We start from the raw sequence: 22,407 nt of genomic DNA, 5'->3' as shown, positions 1-22,407 counted from the left end.
CTCTTGTCAAACATTATTTTTATAGGCAACAGGAATGCTATTAATGTGAGCTAGCAAGAATTCTGTGTGCAACTGTGTGTCGACAGCTTTTCAGATTTGAATGTCTGTATTTTGCTAACATTTTTTTCTCTTCCAATAGGTATAAATGACCAAGGATTGTATAGAGTTGTGGGGGTGAGTTCAAAGGTCCAGAGACTTCTGAGTATGTTGATGGGTATGCCTCTTTTCTAATCATTTTCCATGCGTTATTTGTTGATGTTCGTTGACTTTACGACTTCATGTTTCGTAGTAACATAACTCAGAAATCCATTCTGTTCTGCTGCCTCCAGGAGTTTTCTCCTGAGCAGAGACTTGGCTCAGAAAAGTCGATTAGTGTTTGCTCAGGCCTCTCTTACTAAGAAAGGGAGGAAGGAAAGGAGACAGCTCACGGGTGAATGTCTTCTGCTTGCTTCTCCCAGGGAAGGAAAAGCCAGGCTTCTCATTCCCCTGGCTTCCAAATTGCCTGCGCAGTCTTGACAGTACATTTGGTTGGACAAGACCGCTGGGACCCGTTCGTTCTTCTGGAGCTCCCCAGCTGTCACTCGGCAGCGAGGGTCTGATTCTCAGGGATTCATTGGTATTCACACTAGCTTGTTTGTATCAGGCTCTTCTCCAGAACCATGCCTTCTCCATCTGTGCTGATAACACAGTGTTCTTTGGCATCGCAGACAAGAGGAAGCCAGAAAGTGAATTCATTTCGTTACCCCAGACATTATGCGAATGACAAAGTGCTTTTACATTGCACTCTGCTGTCAGCTCGGTGCCACCTGTAAAAGGCCTCACTACTTCCTGCACCCCGGCCCTAAGCAGGCTACCTCCTGGGGGGGTGACGAGAACTCATCAGGCTTGAGGGCCCATGTGTCAAACCGACCTGTCATTATGACCTTGCTAAATATTAATTAATTTGCTGTCTCACTTTAGTCAATATTAACAATACCCTCAGGTGTTCTATCAATGCATTTAAACCTGTCTGCCTCTTAAAGTGTTGTTGCAAAGGCTCACTCTGAGGAAGCATGAACCGAGCTGCATAAAATCAGCTGGGGTGTTCAGACAGCATTGCTTGTTTGGCTGTGTTTGAATCCAGGATTTAATAAGCAACAACCCTTTTTTTAGATATTAACCGCAGGAAAAATGGCTCGTCATCACTTGGAAGAGCCTTATTAGAATACATTCGCTTTTCATGAGCTGTTTTCATTTTCTGCCTCTCTGGTTTAACTTGGGTGTGCAGTTTTGGCAGTCAGATTTTCCTTTTTACCATTAGTGGGCTCCAAATTAAATAGACTCAGGTTGCCAGTGGTTCAGTAGCAGCTGGCAGAGTTTAATGGGACAACAGCATCTGCTTTTAGTTAATTTTAAAATTAGAAACACTTCTCTCATTTCCAAGATGGTGTTATAGTGATTAGAACTGGAAGACTTTGTTGGTATCAGAAAGGGAGATTTGGCTGAAAGGCCCACTTGGCAGTGAATGGGTCATAAGGATCCTAGGGTTATTATTATCTTCTCGTTCATGTTCAAGGGCAGTTCGAACAAGTGGGTGTCCCTGTGGTTACCCCGAGGTGTTAAGCTGCCTCCAAATTTGTTCTTAATCTCATAAAAGCCCACATGATCATCGGCATCCCTAGACCCGGGTGGTGCTTTGCTGTGCTTGTGGGAAATGCCCCAAGACAGCCCTTAACTTGCAAGGTGTTTAAAATATCTAAACCCTTAAAAATTCATGACCTGGAAAACTGTTTTCACTTTCCGTGAGACTCAGGGTAGAGAAGGCCAGGACACAAGCGTGACACCACCACATTTAAGTTGCTGGCAAAAGAAATGCTGTGTTTTCAGTAATATTATTCTGCCATCAGAGGAAATCAGAAAATTAACACAAGAGAAAGATACTGACTTGTTATTTTTCTTATTAAGTAATGCATTTAAGGGAACAGTACTGGATAAATTTATTTTACGTCATCTCTAAGTAATTCCTAGTGTGAATTTTAAGTTGGTCAGTCACAAACTTCGGATTTGTATTAGCATTAACATCATTTTTTGTTACTTTATGTTACCAACTCGAACTTCAGTTCTTAGATTCATTCACTGTTTTCAAATGAATTTCAAGACGGCCTTAAGTTGTTTCCTTTCTTCCTGATTCCGCAAGTGTGCAAATTGAATTCATTTGTACTTTTTCAGAAAAAGAATTTTGAATAGTTGTGCACATTCTATCCCATAGATGTTTTTTCTTTCCAACTTTTCCCAACCTCTCTACACTTCAAAGTTATAGGTGTTAAAGAGAAAAAATTAAAAAAAAAAAAAAAGAGAGAAAAAATAGGGCGAGTCTGCCAGATTTTTAACTTTGTTCTATTGTACCAATCTGTTTTTCCCTCCTATAACTTATTATGTTAATTTTTCCTGTTTGTGATATTAGGTAGTTGTTTTTAAAAAATATGTATCTATTCATTTATTTTTAAAAAACATTTTTTTTAAACTTTGAAATAATCTCAAGCCTACAGAAAAATTGCAACTATTGTACAATGGAGTCCCATGATAACCCTTCCTCAGATTTACTAAGTTTTAACATTTTTAGGCAGTTATTTTTTTAAATTTCTGTTCTTCTAGATAATGTTTATTTCCAATTTGATTGTTTTCAAAGTGTTTTTGTTGACAGTGCATTTTTTTTTCTTTGCAGAAATGAAGAATAGTATAACTAATTAAGAATCTGAGAAAAAATTCTAACTTGTTTTATATTTTCTGACAGGAATTTCTGTAGTTTTTTTTCCTTTGGCCTGGCTCTTTGTTGTTCTTAAGAACCAGTCATATATTTTGCTATCATTTGTCTATTATTGCCATTTCTACATCAAATATTTTTGTGTTTAAAATATTTTCTGCACTTTTTAAATATTCCTGCGTTACACGTTTGTGATGATTTCTAAGAGAAGGGTGCATGCTTAATGTCTTGCATGTATTTCTCTGCTTGTCTCTCTTGGGTGTGCTTGTACTCTTCACATTCAAGATTGGGAAATATTTCTCTCTTCTTCCTCCTCCTCTTCCTTCCCCTCCTCCTTTTCCTGTGCATCCTCCTCTCCCCATTCCTGTCTGCCCCTCCCCTTCCTTCTCCTCTCTCCGCCACCCATGAAATCCTCATGGCAGGATTAGACGGCCCTCTAAACAGACACATTATTTTACTTCTCCAGGTGAGCTGTTGGGGCGGTGGGGAGCTGCCTTCCCCCCTGGTGAGGAGAGTTGTTTGTCTTGGTCATTCTCCATCCCCCGGGCAGAGGGTTGCGGGCTGCGGAGTTCTGCAGCAGCCTCCCAGCGTTCCCTCGGACCATGCTTCTTAAGCTTCCACAAACACGTGCCTCAGGGCCTGCCTTCCCCTTACATGTGTTTTTCTTTTCCTTCTTCTTCCTTCTCTCTTTTTCTAATAGAGGGCACACATAGTCTGTTAGAAGTTGTTTTTTTTTTTTTTTTTTTTTTTAATGAGAAACTTGAGGCAGTTGGGAAGGGCAAGGAGAAACAGCAGATGAGGTGTCTTTGGGTGAGTCATGGTGTTTTAGTAAGTGGGGTGAGAATGTAACAGATGAGCTGCAGTCGCTATTGGGAGGTTGGCACTGAGCTGAGTTCCAGCTGTCCTGTGTGTTTCCTTCTCCACTGTGGAGGGAGAGCGTCAGAGCAGTGCTGGGAAAATTCAGTGGTAGCTTGTGTGTGCGGGTGAATCTTCTGTCGGTTTCTAAATTTAATTTGCAGAAACAGCTGGATGATTTTATTTATTTAAGACACAGAACCACAGAAAGCCAGGAATCAAATGGATTTAGAGTTGTTTTTACCATAAACCTATTATGTTGTTTACTTTGTTTGTAGGACAACTTTTCACATAGATTGAGGGGAAGAGCAACCTAATGGAGCTGAAAAAGATTCTGGTTTTGGATTATAAAGAATGTTCTCAAAACTCATTCAGTCACTGTGTGTCTTCAAGTACTTTAGGACCCAAGTCAGTATCCAGTAAGATGGCAGCACTTCGGGCTGGGCTGAAAGTTTCCAGTTTCAAAAAGAAAAATGACCACTGGTTATGTAATTATGAAACATCTATCCAAATAAAAAGTCAACTCTTTGTGTCTCTGCTCACTAGTGTAGGTTTTAAACTAATCTCTGTGGTGTAATATTCCTTGGCCAGAGAAGAAACAGAATTTCTACCTTATTTATAGTAGAGCATATATTCTAATTGAACCCTCTAAATGCATTTTTAAGTTTGAATCCCAAATAAGTCACCAACAAATTTATCTAGTTGCAGTGCATCCACAGATTGTCAAGAGCTGCTAGGGATGGATGATTGAGTTATTTGAAAACAGTGAAAATTTAATGGAGGAGTAATACCATGGACACCATGTAGTCATTGGTTTCTATTGTGACAGCTCCTTTTTATTCCATAAATGCAAAAGGTGGCTTATTTTCCCATAGAAAGACTATGATTCTCAAAATATAGAATAATCGTCAAAAGCTGAAAGTGAAAGATTTCCTCTAGAAGCCTCCTGGATTATAAAATGGTGATTTGCTGGTAGCAAGTTGATTGAAAATGTTATCTGACTTGTATGAGATTTAAATAATTGATTTAATGAGAGAGAGAATATTCAGTTACTGCGGTAATTGGTTGGCAAAGCCTTTAGAGCAGAATTATTTAGTCCTCGTTATAAAGGATTGCACCTTTAATCAGGGTGCTTAATTTGATTTCTTGAATGTATCTGTGGCTTGTCTGACAAGCGCAGTAACAAATGAGTTCTGAATTGTAGGAACCGATCAAAATGTAATCAGTGTCAATTGCCATTGTTGTAGTTTATTGCATCTCGCTGTCAGTTGCTGTAATCAAGAGCTGTTGAAGTGCTTTAAAAAGTCTCTAGACTTTTGAGTAATTGACTTTATATATCTGATGTTATGGCTGTGAAATAACCATCACTTCCTGTTTTACTTCGAAAAATTTGAGGATAGCATTGTGTTGTCACGCGTCCTTTTTCTTTTAAGGGGCATGCGTGACTTAATGCACTGTTCCGTTTGAACAGGATTTTCTTCTTTGAGCTTTAATTTGAAAAGGGTATGCCAACAAAGTGTTTCCTTGCATATTTAGACAAATATAGTACAATGAAAGGAAAAAACCCTGAGACAACTAGTTTTTTGGGGAGTCTTAGTTGAACATTCTGGAATGAGGGAGAAATAAGTCTCTTTCACAAATCTCTTAGTTTCTCCTTTGCATGGTCAGAGTGTAGAAACTCAAAGCAGTTTCTGTTGATTGACTGATGTCATTCATCATAACCCATTTACTGCTTCTCTCTTTGGGTAGAATGCTTATACTTTTGGTGACTCAGCTGTGGTGATTACCTGCACATTTAGTGATTCATGGAAGTCTGTATACAGCCCTGATTGACTTTGATGCTCTCAATAGAGCGTTTATGTCACCTCCATTGTGCACAGGAAGGGCTGAAGTTCAGATAGGTTAGAACTGGCTTGGAGTGATGAAGCTGGTCAGGTTTGCAGCGGGACTTAAGCCTAGGTGTGTGATCCCTTGATGCATTCTCTTCCCTGCTACTGGGTCACAGCCTTCCAAGGCTCGGAGATGCCACCACACTCGGAATCCTTGCTTTGCCCACCATCCTTTTTTTTTTTTTTTTAAATTTCAGAACTGACTTTCCTTTTCAAAATCAACTGTATATTCCACCCCCTCCTCCCTCTCCTGCCCCTTCTTCTTCAGCTCTTCTTGTTCTTTTTTTTAGTGCATGTTTTACGTCTTCTCTAGAGCTTACTAGGTATTTGAAAGGGCATTTGGAAGAAACACATTATTAATTTTAGGACAAAGAATACCAATTTAGCATGAATGTCAGAAATGTTTTATAGCGGCTTCTAATAAATACCTCCTGGATGAGAGTATGAATTGTAATGTTCATAGGAAAGATTACTCATACAAGACTTTATAAGTTTATGTGTCATCATATTTCTGTTTTGGTTGATCATGTATGAGTCTTTGGAGAGAGAGCATGATGAGCGCAAACCTTAGAAGTGTGGGACCAGACTTAGCTTCCTTCTTCTCCACTGAGCTGTTGATCTTCTCATAGTAATTTTAACATTAAGGGTGCTGTTTCCCCTGTCATAACACAGTGTGATAACAGTAAAGCCACCCACAGCAAGTTCAAATACATAGGCACTTCGTGTGTCGCATGCTGTAAGCCATGGCTGCTGAGTAGTATCTTGTAACAGTAGTAGTAATAGCGATCTATGCTTTGCAGTTGTGAATACTGAAATGTTTTGCAGTTGTGAATACTGAAATGCTTTTTTAAGATCTTCCATACTCCTAGCCCAACCCCTACCCTTTTACTTTGATCTCCACTACAGATTTTCTGAAGTGCTAGAAATGTCTGAGAATATACAACATGGCTTGTAATATGATGAGAAATTGTATGTAATGTTTTTTATAGGAAACCACAGAATTCAATATTTGTGGTTTGGCTGTTTAAGAATCTTAAGCATTGTCAGCCAGTCAAGAGGGCCTCTGAATGGCAGGTTTTAATAATTGTTTCTTCTTTGCTTGCTCACTAGATGTGAAGACCTGCAACGAGGTGGACCTGGAGAATTCCATAGATTGGGAAGTGAAGACAATAACAAGTGCCTTGAAACAGTATTTGAGGTGAGCTTCTCTTGGTAGCGGGGGAAGAGCAGACTGGGTGTCTAACGCACAGCCAATGCTGACTCTGCACGTGCGACTCAAAAGTCAGTTTATGTGAAGGTGTAAACTATGAGGTACCCAATGTGGTGCTCCAGGAGGTGTGGTCCATAGTCAGTGAACATCAGCTGACAGATCAATTGCAACTAAAGGGGACTGGAAGAGACTTGGGTTTTGAAATGCGGATGTGAGTTTTCGGAATTAAATGCTCTGAAACAGTGAGGAAGAAGGCTATTTATTACTTTCATTGAATCTTTTTTTGTGTGTTGTAGGCTAAAGTGAAGATATCTTAATTTAAATGTAAACCTTATGAAGTTAAACACTGAAGATAATGACACAAAGATACAGAGCTATTTGAAAAGAAGTTTAATTGATGAGGTGTTTTTTAAAGATGAACTTTGAGTTTCACATATTTGCTATAGAGTTCAAAGAAGGTTCAGCATTTCTATGAGCATTCACCTTTCTTGAAAAAATAAAGGAACTGAATGATCACAAAACTGGAGGTTAGAGGAAGGACAAGTACATGGAGCAAAGGAATGGGAAATAGTCACAGCTGCACTCCTCGGCTGTGGGTCTGCTGGGGACTTTGATTTTTGTCTGGTAGTCAAATGGTACTGCCTCCCCAGTGCAGGTTCTTTTTAACCAACATGCAGGATTATTTTTCAGGGAAATGCTATTTGGGTTCCAACAAGCACATTAGAGTCAACTGTTAGGACATATTTTATATTTTAAAAATTTCAAACAAATAGGCAGGAAGATGAATATGATGACTTCTCATCGCCCCAGCATCCTGCTCCTTCACTTCTCAACGTTCGACGCTTCTTGTTTCGTCAGTGTCCCTACTGCCACGTTTTGGCAATTATACTTTAGAGATTTTCTAAACCATCATACTGCTGCACTTAGAAATATTTGAGTGTATCTCAGAAAAGATAAGGACGTTAAAAAAGGGACCAAATAGAAAAGACAAACTGTATCATGCCTGTGTGCTCAGTCGTGTCCAACTCTTTGCGACCCCTTGGACTGTAGCCTGCCAGGCTCCTCTGTCTGTGGCATTCTCCAGGGAAGCATTCTGGAGTGGGTTGCCATTTCCCCCTTCAGGGATTTCCAGTAATTCCCAAAACACTGGGACAATGAGAGGGCCTCCCCTGCCCCCAGGAGTCCAAAATGTCTCACGTTGGATGAGAAGCTGACTGATGTAGTGGCTCAATATAATGCGTTGTATATGGGAATCTTGTCATTTTTATTACTGCTTCCCCAGTGTTAACAGTAGTTAAGGGATTTCTGTGGTGGTCTAGTGATCAAAAATCCGCCTTTCAATGCAGGCGACTTGGATTCAATCTCTGGTCAGGGAACTAGGATCCCACATGCTGCAGGGCAACCAAGCCCATGAACAGTGATTACTGAGCCCGTGTGCCACAGGAAATAGCCCATGAGCCACAAGGAAGACCCAGAGCAGCCAAAATTAAAAAAAAAAAAAAAAACCTAAAAAAACCCAATACTTAATTCTTATTTTTTTATGCCGCATTGCTTGGCTAGACATACAGCAGTGATGTGAGTAGCATGAAGATATTTAGATACAAATTCATTTTTATTGGAAATGAAACACTCTCTATGGGATTTCTAAGCGATCTCATACCCCACCGAACCCCTTCCTTGTCGGAACCCTTTAACTTTCATTGCCTGACAGATGGACAGCTTCCTTTATCACTCCTTCCTGTTTGATCCCTCTTTGAAACAAAACCAGAGCTTTGAGTTTTGATTGTGTCTTCTTTTTCTTTATTTAGTCTGGTGTAATTCGTGTTGTTTTTCTTCTTTGAGTATAGGGGATGAAGGGGAGAGAGAGGAAGCAAGAGAACAGCTTTTCTTCACTAGTGCTTTTCCGTTTAGTTCCACTGTCTCCGGCTGTGTGCGTGTGCGTGTGTGTGTGTGTGTTCTGCAGCATCGTACATTGTATGTAAGATAAAACAGTGGCTGCAAGGGCATGGTGGAAGGATGAGACTGGTGTTAAAGGGGATGGACCTGTAATGGGCAGTAAACAGGCCACAGAGATGTAATGCCCAGTATAATAACTGTAGATGATGACAGTGGACTGTAATTAGGTAATGTGATAAATACTGCTACATTGGTTATCACGTCACAATATATAAATGATCAAAATAACACACTGTACTCATTCCATGTATCTAATGTTCCAAGTGAAATTTATTCAGTAAAAAATTAAATGTAGGTGGAGCATAGTCTGTAAATATATTTTTGCATCTGTCTTGTTAAGCAGTTTTATTGAAGTGTAATTGATGTACAGTAAACTGCATGTATTCATAGAATATACTTTGACAAGTTTGATGTGCCTGTACATCTGCGAAGCCATCAGCAAAGTCCGGATGGTGAACGTGCCGTCAGGGGTTCCTCAAGCTCCTTTGAATTCCCTCTCTCTCACTTTTCTCTTCTCATTCCCTCATCCCTGGGTAAACACTTGGCTTGCTTTCTGTCACTATACATTAATTGACATTTCCTGTAATTTCAAATAAATAGAATTATACAGCATGTACTTTTAAAAATCTGGATTCTTGGACTTCCCTGGTGGTCCAGAGGTTAAGACTCAGCTCTTCCAACACAGGGGGCACTGGTTCCATCCTGGTCGGGTAACTAGGATCCCACATGTTGCATGGCCAAAAAAGTAAAAAAAAAAAAAAAAAAAAATCTGGGTTCTTTCACTTGGTATAATTCGAGATTCACCTATGTTTTGGCAAGCACTAATTGTCCATTCCTTCTTCTTCTTTCTTTTTTTAAAATTTTTATTTTTACTTTATTTTACCTTACAGTACTGTATTGGTTTTGCCATACATTGAAATGAATCCACCACGGGTGTACATGCAATCCCAAACATGAACCCCCCTCCCACCTCCCTCCCCACAACATCCCTCTGGGTCATCCCCATGCACCAGCCCCAGGCATGCTGTATCCTGCATTGGACATAGACTGGTGATTCGATTTTTACATGATAGTATACAAGTTTCAATGCCATTCTCCCAAATCATCCCACCCTCTCCCTCTCCCTCTGAGTCCAAAAGTCCGCTATACACAACTGTGTCTTTTTTGCTGTCTTGCATACAGGGTCGTCATTGCCATCTTTCTAAATTCCATATATATGTGTTAGTATACTGTATTGGTGTTTTTCTTTCTGGCTTACTTCACTCTGTATAATTGGCTCCAGTTTCATCCATCTCATCAGAACTGATTCAAATGTATTCTTTTTAATGGCTGAGTAATACTCCATTGTGTATATGTACCACAGCTTTCTTATCCATTCATCTGCTGATGGACATCTAGGTTGTTTCCATGTCCTGGCTATTATAAACAGTGCTGCAGTGAACATTGGGGTACACGTGTCTCTTTCAATTCTGGTTTCCTTGGTGTGTATGCCCAGCAGTGGGATTGCTGGGTCATATGGCAGTTCTATTTCCAGTTTTTTAAGGAATCTCCACACTGTTCTCCATAGTGGCTGTACTAGTTTGCATTCCCACCAACAGTGTAGGAGGGTTCCCTTTTCTCCACACCCTCTCCAGCATTTATTGCTTGCAGATTTTTGGATCGCAGCCATTCTGACTGGTGTGAAGTGGTACCTCATTGTGGTTTTGATTTGCATTTCTCCAATAATGAGTGATGTTGAGCATCTTTTCATGTGTTTGTTAGCCATCCATATGTCTTCTTTGGAGAAATGTCTATTTAGTTCTTTGGCCCATTTTTTGATTGGGTCGTTTATTTTTCTGGAATTGAGCTGCATAAGTTGCTTGTATATTTTTGAGATTAGTTGTTTGTCAGTTGTTTGATTTGCTATTATTTTCTCCCATTCAGAAGGCTGTCTTTTCACCTTGCTTATATTTTCTTTTGTTGTGCAGAAGCTTTTAATTTTAATCAGATCCCATTTGTTTATTTTTGCTTTTATTTCCAGAATTCTGGGAGGTGGATCCTGCTGTGATTTATGTCTGAGAGTGTTTTGCCTATGTTCTCCTCTAGGAGTTTTATAGTTTCTGGTCTTACATTTAAATCTTTAATCCATTTTGAGTTTATTTTCATGTGCGGTGTTAGAAAGTGATCTAGTTTCATCCCAGCACCACTTGTTAAAGAGATTGTCTTTACTCCATTGTATAATCTTGCCTCCTTTGTCAAAGATAAGGTGTCCATATGTGTGTGGATTTATCTCTGGGCTTTCTATTTTGTTCCATTGGTCTATATTTCTGTCTTTGTGCCAGTACCATACTGTCTTGATGACTGTGGCTTTGTAGTAGAACCTGAAGTCAGGCAAGTTGATTCCTCCAGTTCCATTCTTCTTTCTCAAGATTGCTTTGGCAATTCGAGGTTTTTGTATTTCCATACAAATCTTGAAATTATTTGTTCTAGTTCTGTGAAAAATATGGCTGGTAGCTTGATAGGGATTGCATTGAATTTGTAAATTGCTTTGGGTAGTATACTCATTTTCACTATATTGATTCTTCCGATCCATGAACATGGTATATTTCTCCATCTATTAGTGTCCTCTTTGATTTCTTTCACCAGTGTTTTATAGTTTTCTCTATATAGGTCTTTAGTTTCTTTAGGTAGATATATTCCTAAGTATTTTATTCTTTTCATTGCAATGGTGAATGGATTGTTTCCTTAATTTCTTTTTCTACTTTCTCATTATTAGTGTATAGGAATGCAAGGGATTTCTGTGTGTTGATTTTATATCCTGCAACTTTACTATATTCATTGATTAGCTCTAGTAATTTTCTGGTGGAGTCTTTAGGGTTTTCTATGTAGAGGATCATGTCATCTGCAGACAGTCTTGATGCTAACTGGTGTTGCTTTTTATGGATATACCACAAATTTCTTCTTTTATCGATTTACCTGTTAATAGATACTTGCATTATTTGTTGCTTTTGGCTGTTATAAATACAGCTACTAAACACCTTTGTGTATACATCTTTTGAGTGAACGTAGGCTTCCCAGGTGGCGCCAGTGGTAAAGAATCCTCCTGCCAGTGCAGGGGATACAAGAAACTGGTGTTTGATCCCTGGGTGGGAAGATCTTCTGGAGAAGAAAATGGCAATTCAGTTCAATAGTCTTGCCTGGAAAATTCCAGGCACAGAGGAGCCTGGCAGGCTACAGTCCATGGGGTCACAAAGAATCAGACACCACTGAGCACTGAGGCTTTCATTTCTCTCGGTGAATCCTAAGAGTATAGTGCCTGGGTCTTACAATAGGTATATATTTAACTTTTGGGGAAATGGACAAGCTTCTTTCCAGAGTGGCTATGTTTTTTTACATTCCCACTTACGGTATACAAGAGTTCCATTTCCTTTATATCCTTGCCAAATCTTGTTATTTTGCATACAGATCCTTAGATAGCTGCTTTGCAAATGTTTTCTTCCTACCTTTGTGGCTTGTCTTTTTATTCCCTTCAAAGTGTCCTTTAAAGAGCATTTAAAAATTTTGATGATGTTGCATTTATTTATTAGTAGTTATGGACTATGCTTTTGCCTAATGCAAAGTCACAAAGATTTTGTTTTCTTCCAGAAGTTTTATAGTTTTAAGTTTTACATGTAGGTCTATGATCTATTTTAAGTTAGTTGTTGTATAAGATATAGAGTATGGATCTGAGTTCACTTTTGAATGTGGATATCCAGTTGCTTCAGTACCATTTGTGGGAAAAAACTATCCTTTCTCTTCTAAATTGTCTACTGAGATGATCTTACAGTTTTTCTTCTTTAGTTTGCTAGAATGGTGGTGGTGATTGTGAGTTGCATAATTTTATTTTAATATTAAGGCAGTTACGTTTCTGTGATGAGCTTTCTTGGCGGTAAAGAATCTTGTCTGCCGATGCGGGAAATGTGGGTTCAGTCCCTGGGTTGGGAAGATCCCCTGAAGGAGGAAACGGCAACCCATTCCAGTATTCTTGTCAGGAAAATCCCATGGACAGTGGAATGTGGCGGGCTACAGTCCCTGGGGTCACAAAAGAGTTGGGCATGACTTAGCGACTAAAAAAACAGTAATTTCTGTGATAAACTCAACTTAGTCATGATGTATTATCCTTTTATTTATCTTACTGAATTCCAGTTGCTAACACTTTATGTAGAATAGTTGCATCTACATTCATGAGTAATATCAGTCTATAGTCTTTTTGTCTTTAATTTTGGTATTAATATAGTATTCCCTCATTTTCTGGAAGGACTTGCATAGAATTGGTAGTATTTCTCATTTAATTGTTTGGTAGAATTTATCAGTGAGTCATCTGGGTCTAGAGTTTTCTTATTGGCAGGATGTTTACAAATTTATTTTCTCTAACAGACATGGGATAGCTGTTTCTCAGATTAAGTACTTCTTATGGAGTGAGCTTTGATAGTTTATGTCTTTTAAGACATTTGTCCATTTCATCTAAACTGTTGAGTTTGTGGGCATGAATAGTTTCATAATATTTTATTTTCTTTCTAATACTTTTAGAGCCTGGAGTGATTCTTCAGTCACCTCTGTTATTTGTGCTTGGTGATTTGTGTTTTCTTTTATTTCCTAATTATTATGGCTAGGCTTCCCAGGTGGCGCTAGTGGTAAAGAACCCATCTGCCAGTGCAGGAGGTGTAAGAACCATGGGTTCAATCCCTGGGTGGGGAAGATCCCCTGGAGAAGGAAATGGCAACCCACTCCAGTATTCTTGCATAGAGAAGCCCATGGATGGAGGAGCTGGTGGGCTGTGGTCCATGGGGTCACAGAGTCAGACACGAGCGAGTGAGCAGCTGCAGAGTACCCAGCTTTATGGATTATTTAGAACCGGTTTTTATATTCACTTATTTTCTCTGTTGTGTTTTGTTTTCTCTTTGACTTCTGCTCTGATCTTTGTTTCTGTTTTTCTGCTTATTTTCAGTTTAATTTACTTTGTTTTTTTTTTTTTTTTGGGCTGTTCAGGGCAGAAAGTTTAAGACTTTTTTCTAACATAAGTACTTAGTGGTATAAAATTTTCCCCAAATACTGTTTTACCAATAAGGGATATTGGTAAGGGTAAATTCTGATATATCTTATTTTCATTTTAATTCACAGTACTTCCTAGTTTTCCTTTCTTTGAGGTTTTCTAGATATCTCTGTTACTGATGTCTAATTCAGTTTTTAATTGTAAACAGAAATACCCTGTATAAATTGAACCCTTTAAATTTATTGAGGTTTGTTTCATGGTCCAGGATACCTTTATCATGATGAGTCCTCCATACGCACCAGGAAAGAATGTGTTTTCTGTTGATTTTGGATACAGTGTCATTTAGGTGACAGGCATTCCAGTTAAATGGGCTTCCCTTACAGCTTAGCTGGTAAAGAATCTGCCTGCAGTGCAGAAGACCTGGATTTGATCCCTGGGTTGGGAAGATCCCCTGGAGAAGGGAAAGGCTACCCTCTTCAGCATTCTGGCCTGGAGAATTCCATGGACTGTGTAGTCCATGGGGTTGCAAAGAGTCAGACACAACTCAGAGACTCACTTTCGCTTTGATATCAATTAGGTACATTGGTGGTTAGTAGCTTTGGTCAAATCTGTATCCTAATTGATTTTGTCCACTTGTTATTTATTATTTTATTTTTGTCTACTTGTTTTTATCAGTTACTGAAACTGAGAGATGTTTAAATCTCTGGTCACACTTGTGGACTTGTCTTTTTCCTCCTTGTAGTTCCATCGGTTTTTGCTTCATGGATTTTGAAGATCCTGTTATTAGACCCATTAACATTTATGATTGTTGGAAATTCCCTGGCAGTCCAGTTAGGAGTCTGTACTGTCATTGCCGAGACTGAGGGTACAATCCCTGGTCGGGGAACTAAGAACCTTCAAGTCATGGGGGCACAGCCAAAATAAATTAATAAATTTTAAAAACTCATTTAGGATTGTTTAAAAAATTAGGATTGTTATGTCTTCTTAACATAACAATGAATTGACCTCTTTGTCAGTGTGAAATGACCTTCTTTATCCCTGGCATTTTGAATGTCATTGGAATGTGTTTTAAATTTTTTTTTCTGTGTATATAAATATATATATATATATATATATGTCTTTAGTTTTTTAAAAAACATTTGAAGAGGCATTTCTGGGCTTCATGATCTAAATGTTTTAAGAAGTTTTTATCTTTTATGTTGCCAGATTGCTCTCCAGAAAGTGAGTGCAGATTGATAACTCAACTTAATGTTCTTTAAGTGTTTATAGCGTTTGAAGATCTGGTCTTTTAAAATTTAAGATACATATAAATGTTGATTGAACTAACATTCTGTTGACCACAGTATGAAATCTACTATTTATTTAATCTGCTTTGTAGAAAATTAAAATGATTTTTTTAAGTTGTCATCAATTTTATTTTATATCTTTATTGTTTCATAGGTATATATCAAAATTGAGTATTATATTTTTATAAGAGATGTGAGAGGAGGGGGCTTGATCTTTAAGTTTGTTTAATCTTCTCCATATATTTTTTGTGGTATCTTCAATGAATGCCCTAGGGGTGATTGTCAATATTATGTTTATATTTGGTTGGATAAAATGTTTGACTTTAAATAAGTTAGTCTGTGGAAGGAAGTTTTATATATGAAATCAGATGTTTGTAAAGGTACTTTCCTACATTAAATGTGAAATACTATGTGCTTAGATCTGATAGGAATTTGTGACTGCTTAAGCTTTTGATAATGCCTGGTGCAGATAACACTTAATAAAGGAATCCATTTGAATGATGTATCTTTTTTGATATGTAAAAGTATTTCTTGGAGAGTTTTGCACATAAAGAAATGCATGACATATTGAATATCCTTTTATAAAAAGTGCAAAGAGAGGTGACCTGTTTGTCTTTGGTAATTCTGAGCTGTCTTTTCCATGTAGGAGTCTTCCAGAGCCGCTGATGACCTATGAGTTACATGGAGATTTCATTGTTCCAGCCAGTAAGTATTGTGTCGAGGTGATAGAAAGAATTCTGTGGTTAACTCTGTATACACTAAAATTTCCACTAAATGGAAACCGAACTTTGATTTAAATCTCCCTAATTTAATTTCCATTTAAATTTCCACTAAATCTCATTTCCACTAAAATGAGAGATTTGTTTTTGTTATAATCTGTATTAAAAATGGAAATCACTTTAGGAGGTGTTTGACATTTTCCTCATTTTCATCTTTTAGAAGATGAAAAAAGGAACAATTAATATATGCATTCATACATTCACAGACGTTTATTTACTGCCTACCGTGCACTGGTCTCTGGTAGATAATGAATATATTGAGCTGTGAAAGGATTTCTGCCCCCAGGAGTGATTCTGTAGCAAATATTGGGGTTCACACACTTCTCCCTAAACCATAATATGTGTAATAATGTCATGAGCACAATGTGATGGGAACACAGACATAGTTAACTTGCAGAAGGTTGGGGAGATTAGCAGATTTGGAGAGATTAGCAGGTTGGAAATGACTTCACATAGAAAGATATTTAGATGGAAACTGCAGGCAGAAGGAATATTGTGAGCTCATGCCAGAAACCCACACAATATTTGGTAGAGAGTGAATTCTATGTGATAAAACGTTAAATGAAAAAGGCTTATAGTTGGTAGAATTTTAATTTGTGATTGCATTTTTTTGTGAGTCCTAACTCATTTCTTTTTTTCTTTCTATTATACACTCAATTATACTGTTATACACACTCCGTTTTTATATTTGATACATGATGTTTAATCATCATAGTCCTCCTAAATGTTCTGGTGTTAGGTATTTAATAGTTAAGGAAAGCAAGGTTGGGATATGTTAAGTACCTTGCCAGGTTATAGAGATCTTTATTTAACATTTAAAACCCCAGTTCTGTTGGCTAAAACCTGCAGTATTGGTTTTCACAGGTGCACTGACGGTAGCTGTAATTGTATTTTCATTTCCGTTTATTTTTTTCCCTTGGATGTATTCCATAGCTTAATCTGTTGAAAACCTTAGAGCAATCCCTTTGGGTCCTATGTTACTGCTGCCCAAACATTGCTTTAAATGTTATCTCCTTGTGAGGTCCCTGCTCCAGCCAGCATGAAGGTTCCTGGGAGGTCGCAGAAGGGAGTAATGGGTCAACCCAGTTAGATTCTGCATATAAAACAGGTGTTTGCAAAAGGCAAAAATATGGTTCTATTCACTTGTTTTCACATGGAAGAGGACTATTTTAAAAAAGGGAATCAGTATGATCAAGGAAGTGGGGGAAAGTTTTCTTGGCAAAAACTCAAGCAAATGCTTAGTTGTTTTGAATTCTTCCCTGTGGCATTTCTGGCAAACTGGGGAAAGAGAAATTAAACTCTCGTTGGAGGACAATTGTTTCATGTTGTTTGCCTCCGAGACTGGAAAAAGCAGAAGAGTGCCAGTTTTAATCTAAAATCCTTTGAGAACTGGAGAAAGATAAAGTGATTATGGAATAAAGGTTTCAGTTACCATAAGTTAGTATCGTTATCACGCCTTGTAACTGAAGCCAGTATGTTTGAAATTCTAACATCAATGTATTTTTACCAGATGTAGAGGTAAGAGCTCACAAGTGGTTGCTAAGTCCTAGGAGGTGAGTTTCAAGGGTTGTTGAGGCTGTCCTTTAACACTGTGAAGGAAGAGATTGTGTAAGTACAAAAGGTAGCAAGCATCACCTTCTAGACCAGTGCCGTATTTTTTTGCTTCCGGACTTTGTGAGGATCTCACACAGCGAGCTCTCAGTTCCTGACCAGTAATCGAACCCGTACCCTCTGCTGTGGAAGCTCAAAGTCCTAACCACTGGACTGCCAGAAAAATCCTTCCCTTCATTTTTTTCCTTGTCAGTTTCTTTCCTGTAGAGGTCTGTTGAGAACCTGTGAGTTCATTTCTGGTGTATTTAAGACAAATAGAAATTTTTTCCTCTCTGTTGTCATCACAGAAAATAATTTTTTTTCTTCTTCATTCTTAACAAAACCTACTGATCCATGTTGAATGCATCAAGAAATTAAAAAAAATTTTTTTTCTTAATAAAACTAAGAGCATTTCAGCTGATGGAGTTAACTTAAAATTGCTAAAGAAACTGGAAACCATCTGTGTAGGAAAATCACTCCTGTGTGTCTCCTGCACACACACAATACTTCACTTCTGGTCACCAAATGTGTGGGTTTCCCCACATACCAACCAATTCTGTGATGCCAGCTGAGTGGCCTGCAGCTGGATTCAGTTCTGATTCTGTCTACCTGGAGTTGACCTCTGATCCCACAAGTTAAGGACTTGGTCCTACAAGACTGCCTTCCCATTAAGATACCAGTCCAAAGTCCCAGGTTATTCCTGGTACTTTTGACTGACTGGCTAGAAGTCCACTTTCTCATAACCCCCGTCCTGGACATGAGAATTTGTTAGAGTGGTTCATAGAACTTGTGAAAATACAAGTGTCCATTTATTTACCAGCTTATGGTAATGCATTTCATAAAGGATATGATGAAGAATGCAGGTACACGGTCAGGTTCATAGGGCAAAGTCCAGATGTCTCCTGACTGTAGGAGTGTTAGACCCATGAAGCTGGGACGTGCCACGCTCCTGGCATTTAGACATGTTCATTCACTTGGAAGCTCTCTATACCCTGTGCTAGAGGGACTTTGTATGAAGTCTTCATCCAGTAGGCATGATGGATTATTAACTCCATCTCTTGGCCCTCTCCAGAGAATGGTGGATGGACCTGAAAATTCAAGCTTCTTTCTGGTAACTACCCGCCACCTAGAAGCCCACCAAAAGTCACCTCATTAAAACAAAAGGCATTCTGATTACCCCCAGATTCAGAGGGACTTGGGAGCTTGGTGTTAGATGTTCTTATCACTCAGGAGATTGTGGAGCTCCTAGGAATTCTGTCAGGAGCTAGAGATATTAGAACACAAGACTCTCTGAGCACCCCCCAAAGACAAGGGTTTTACGAGCTCAGTATCAGGAACTGTATCAGGAACTCTCAGGCACAGAGACCAATATATGTATATTTCTTACCATCCGTCTTGTGAGAGAATATAAGGGGATTTTAGTATAGAAATTTGTAAGGCGAAAATACAGTTGGCTTGGTCCTGCTGGAATCAGGAGCTTACCCAGCTGGGGAAGACTGGTAGGCATTTACCTGGATCTGTTGCTGCGCATGGGGTGTATTTCCTTTGAGAAAGTTGTAGTCCTCAATGTGTGTCTCAGCCTTTCAGGCTCACAGTCTTCGATAGATCATATTGGTAAGAACTGGACCCAGGCTTCAGGGTTGTACTCATGCTAGACTTAATTTGAGAATGAGAACTGAAGCCTGGATGCCTAAGACAGCATCACTCTAAAACTTCCTGTCTCCCAAGTCAGAAATTGTCATCTTTAGTCCGTGCTCTTGAGTTCAATATGTGTTGTTCCTGTAGTCAAGTTACCTGGGAAGTAAAATCATAAATCACAAAGTTCTTGAGTCATTTGTAATGAAAACTATCACAGGAAAGGCACGAGTGTTTGCCTAGCTAGATCGTTCTATCCTTGTTTCTTGTAGGGGAAACAAGACAAAGTCATGTTGTCTTGGTGAAGAGGGACTCAGAAATCTGGAAATTAAGGAAATTGGATGCTTAATGACATCAAGCTCTCTGAGCCTCATGTATTCAATATCTGGTAGATAGGGTCTCCCCCAGAAGAACTGGATTCCTTGATGTCTGTTAATTGAAGCCCTTTGTCCCGTGGAAAGTACTTGAATGGTTACTGCTAATGGTTTCCTAAAATTTCAGTATTATTGACTTACGACATTTAAATATTGAATTTAAGTTTATCTGTCTGTGTATCTTTGATAAGCTCCAGTAAGCTACGTTCGCATCTTTTCCAGTCTCCATTAGTTGGCACAGCAACGTAAGCAGATTGACATTAAGTGTTGTAGATGCTGATTTGTAGTTTCACAATTTAAAATGCTTTTGCTATTACAGTAAACTCCTGTCCCTGGCAAATGGCAGGAATTTGGTGTTATGATGAATTCAGTATCTTAGATTTTTTTTTAAAGTTATGTCTTGCCTTCTTTGTTAGTTTATATTAGTTAAAATATAATGAAATGCACGTGGCATAAGCGGCTAAGGACAATTTATCTCAGAAAACTCCTTTTGAGTACCTGAAAGTTATTATTATGTTGTAGCCGCATGAAAATGCCCATCAATATAAAAATGGAACAAAACGGAGAAAAAGTAGTTTCACTTTAAAAACTTTGTATCCACAAAATCTTCTTTTTGGAAGAAGGAAAATCAAACTCGGGAAGAAAATGTGTGTGTGACTTCAAATGAGATGGGTGTGAGCTGGTGGGAGAGGGACTCAGGAAAGGACGTGGAAGGTTTTGATTCCGTTTTTTAAAACTGGTTATAGTATTTTTAGAAATGAAGAACCTTGTCCTTAGAAGGCAGGAAAACTGTTTTCCTATCTTGCATTTCTGAATAAGTGATAAATCAAAAATATTAGAATTAGATTTTCTTTGAAGAAGATGATTATTGACAAGATACACACATGCATTAGAAGTAGTGTTTCAGTGCAGAGTTTTCAAACATTTTTAGTTTTTGAAACTGTAAAATTTTTATTGCAGGCAATTTGCCTTTCTTTCCCTGGGAATTTTTGACTGTTTTTGAGAGTCCCTGCTTTAATTTCATTTTTAAAATCAAAGCTGTGAATTGAAAAATGCTATTATATTTTTATTGCTTTCATTTCCTTCCAGCTTGGATGTAGTAAGGTGTTATCTTGGTTTTAACTCCAGATTAAAAACTTGATTATAATTTATCACCTAACTCTTTAGAGAGTTGTACTTTTACTTTTGATGACAAATGTAGTCTGTATCTAAGAGTCTTTTATTATTTAATAGTATTTGATTAATACTCCTTTATCCTTTATCATGTGACTTTTCATTTCTTAGCCTTTTTTACTTCCTCTTGCTCTATCAACAACATGTCCTGTGTTGTAAAATCTCATTCCTCTTCTCAAACAGAACAAACTCAACTTTACAAACATTGGAAGCAACCTAAATATTCATGAAATTAATGGTATGCAGTCCATTTAATGACCGAGAGATGTCTGTTATATATTAAATGAAACAGAATATTTGAATATCTCATTGAAAAAAAAGAAGGAAAACCCTGAAAGGATTAGATTTAAAAGTTACTAACACAGCCACTGTGGAGAACAGTATGGAGGGACCTAAAAAAATCGAAAACTAGTTACATATGATCCTGCAATCCCACTCTTGGGCATACAGCTGGAAAAGGTGAAAACTCTAACTCAGAAACTTGTATGTACACCAGTGTTCATAGCAGTATTATTTACTATAGCCAGGACGTGGAAGCAGCCTAAATGTTCATCAAGAGATGAATGGATAAAAATGTGATTTGTGTGCATATACACACACATACACACACAATGGAATATTAGCCATAAAAAGAATGAAATAATGCCATTAGTAGTAACATGGATGAACCCAGAGATTATCATACTAAGTGAAGTAAATCAGAGAAAGACAAATACCATATGATATCACTTCTGTGTGGAATCTAAAAAAAAAATGATACAAATGAACTTATTTACAAAATAGAAACAGACTCAGACATAGAAAACAAATTTATGGTTACCCAAGGGGAAGAGGGGTGAGGTGGGATAAGTTAGGATCTTGGGAGTAACATATCCACACTTGTTGTTTAGTCAGTAAGTTGTGTCTGACTCTTTTGTGACCCCGTGGACTGTAGCCTGCCAGGCTCCTCGGTCCATGAGATTCTCCAGGCAAAAATACAGAAATGTGTTGCCATTTCCTTCTCCAGGACTATTCCCCCCCGAGGGATAGATCCCGAGTCTCCTGCATTGGCAGGAGGATTCTTTACCACTAAGCCACCAGGGAAGCTCATAAACACACTACTATATCGGGTCGGACATGACTGAGTAACTTCACTTTGACTTTTCACTTTCATGCATTGGAGAAAGAAATGGCAACCCACTCCAGTGTTCTTGCCTGGAGAATCCCAGGGACGGGGGAGCCTGGTGGGCTGCCGTCTGTGGGGTCGCACAGAGTCGGACACGACTGGAGCGGCTTAGCAGCAGCAGCAGATATTAAATAGGTTAACAACAAGGACCTGCTGTATAGCACAGAGAACTATATTCAGCATCTTGTAATGACCTAAAATGAAAAAGGATCTGAAAAAGAATTTTAAAGATTACGATTTTATCTTAGGGTGAGATAAGTTTTATGAGTGACTTGGACTTCTCTTTGAAACATAACAGAAATGTGCACAAATAATCACTGTGCAGTTAATGATTTTCAGTGCAGTGGAGATAGCCGTGCAGTTAGCCCTCAGGTCAAGAAACTGAACATCGAGGAATTGCCTGGTTTCCCAGTGGTTAGGACTCTGCCCTCACCACCGAGGTGAAACAGCCACCCCTGGTTACTGTCCCCCATCCCCCATGCTCCTGTCTCCTGACATCGTGGGTGAGGGTTGCTGCATTTGACCTGTATGTGGATGGAATCATACAGGATATACTGACGTGTCTGGCTTAAGCTCGTCTAACGAGATGTCTTCCTGTGGAGGGAATCGGCACATTACTCTCACGGCAGTGCAGCGCGCCATTGTGTGAATATGCCGTCATCCACCTGTTCCAGTCTTGATGCATACTTGAGTTGCTTCAATTTTGGACTATTCCCTAAAGTGCTGCTGCTGCCAAGAGCA

At 38.6% G+C, this 22,407-nt stretch overlaps 1 protein-coding gene across 5 annotated transcripts in view; it reads left to right on the top strand.

The window, feature by feature from the left end:
• The window catches only part of ARHGAP10 (Rho GTPase activating protein 10), a 375,744-nt gene that overhangs the window by 229,354 nt on the left and 123,983 nt on the right, over window positions 1–22,407 (top strand). For 4 of the 5 annotated variants that reach the window (XM_015101370.4, XM_060400980.1, XM_060400982.1 and 1 more), the window contains 3 exons: window positions 140–214; window positions 6,598–6,685; window positions 15,597–15,655. In XM_015101370.4, coding sequence (XP_014956856.1) covers window positions 140–214; window positions 6,598–6,685; window positions 15,597–15,655 — 222 coding nt within the window. The remainder of the gene's footprint in view (window positions 1–139; window positions 215–6,597; window positions 6,686–15,596; window positions 15,656–22,407) is intronic. The other variant, XM_060400981.1, reaches the window with a different exon arrangement.

This window comes from Ovis aries, chromosome 17, assembly GCF_016772045.2.
Source record: "Ovis aries strain OAR_USU_Benz2616 breed Rambouillet chromosome 17, ARS-UI_Ramb_v3.0, whole genome shotgun sequence".
Classification (NCBI taxonomy): Eukaryota; Metazoa; Chordata; class Mammalia; order Artiodactyla; family Bovidae; genus Ovis; species Ovis aries.
This window is presented reverse-complemented; position numbering and strand designations above follow the sequence as displayed.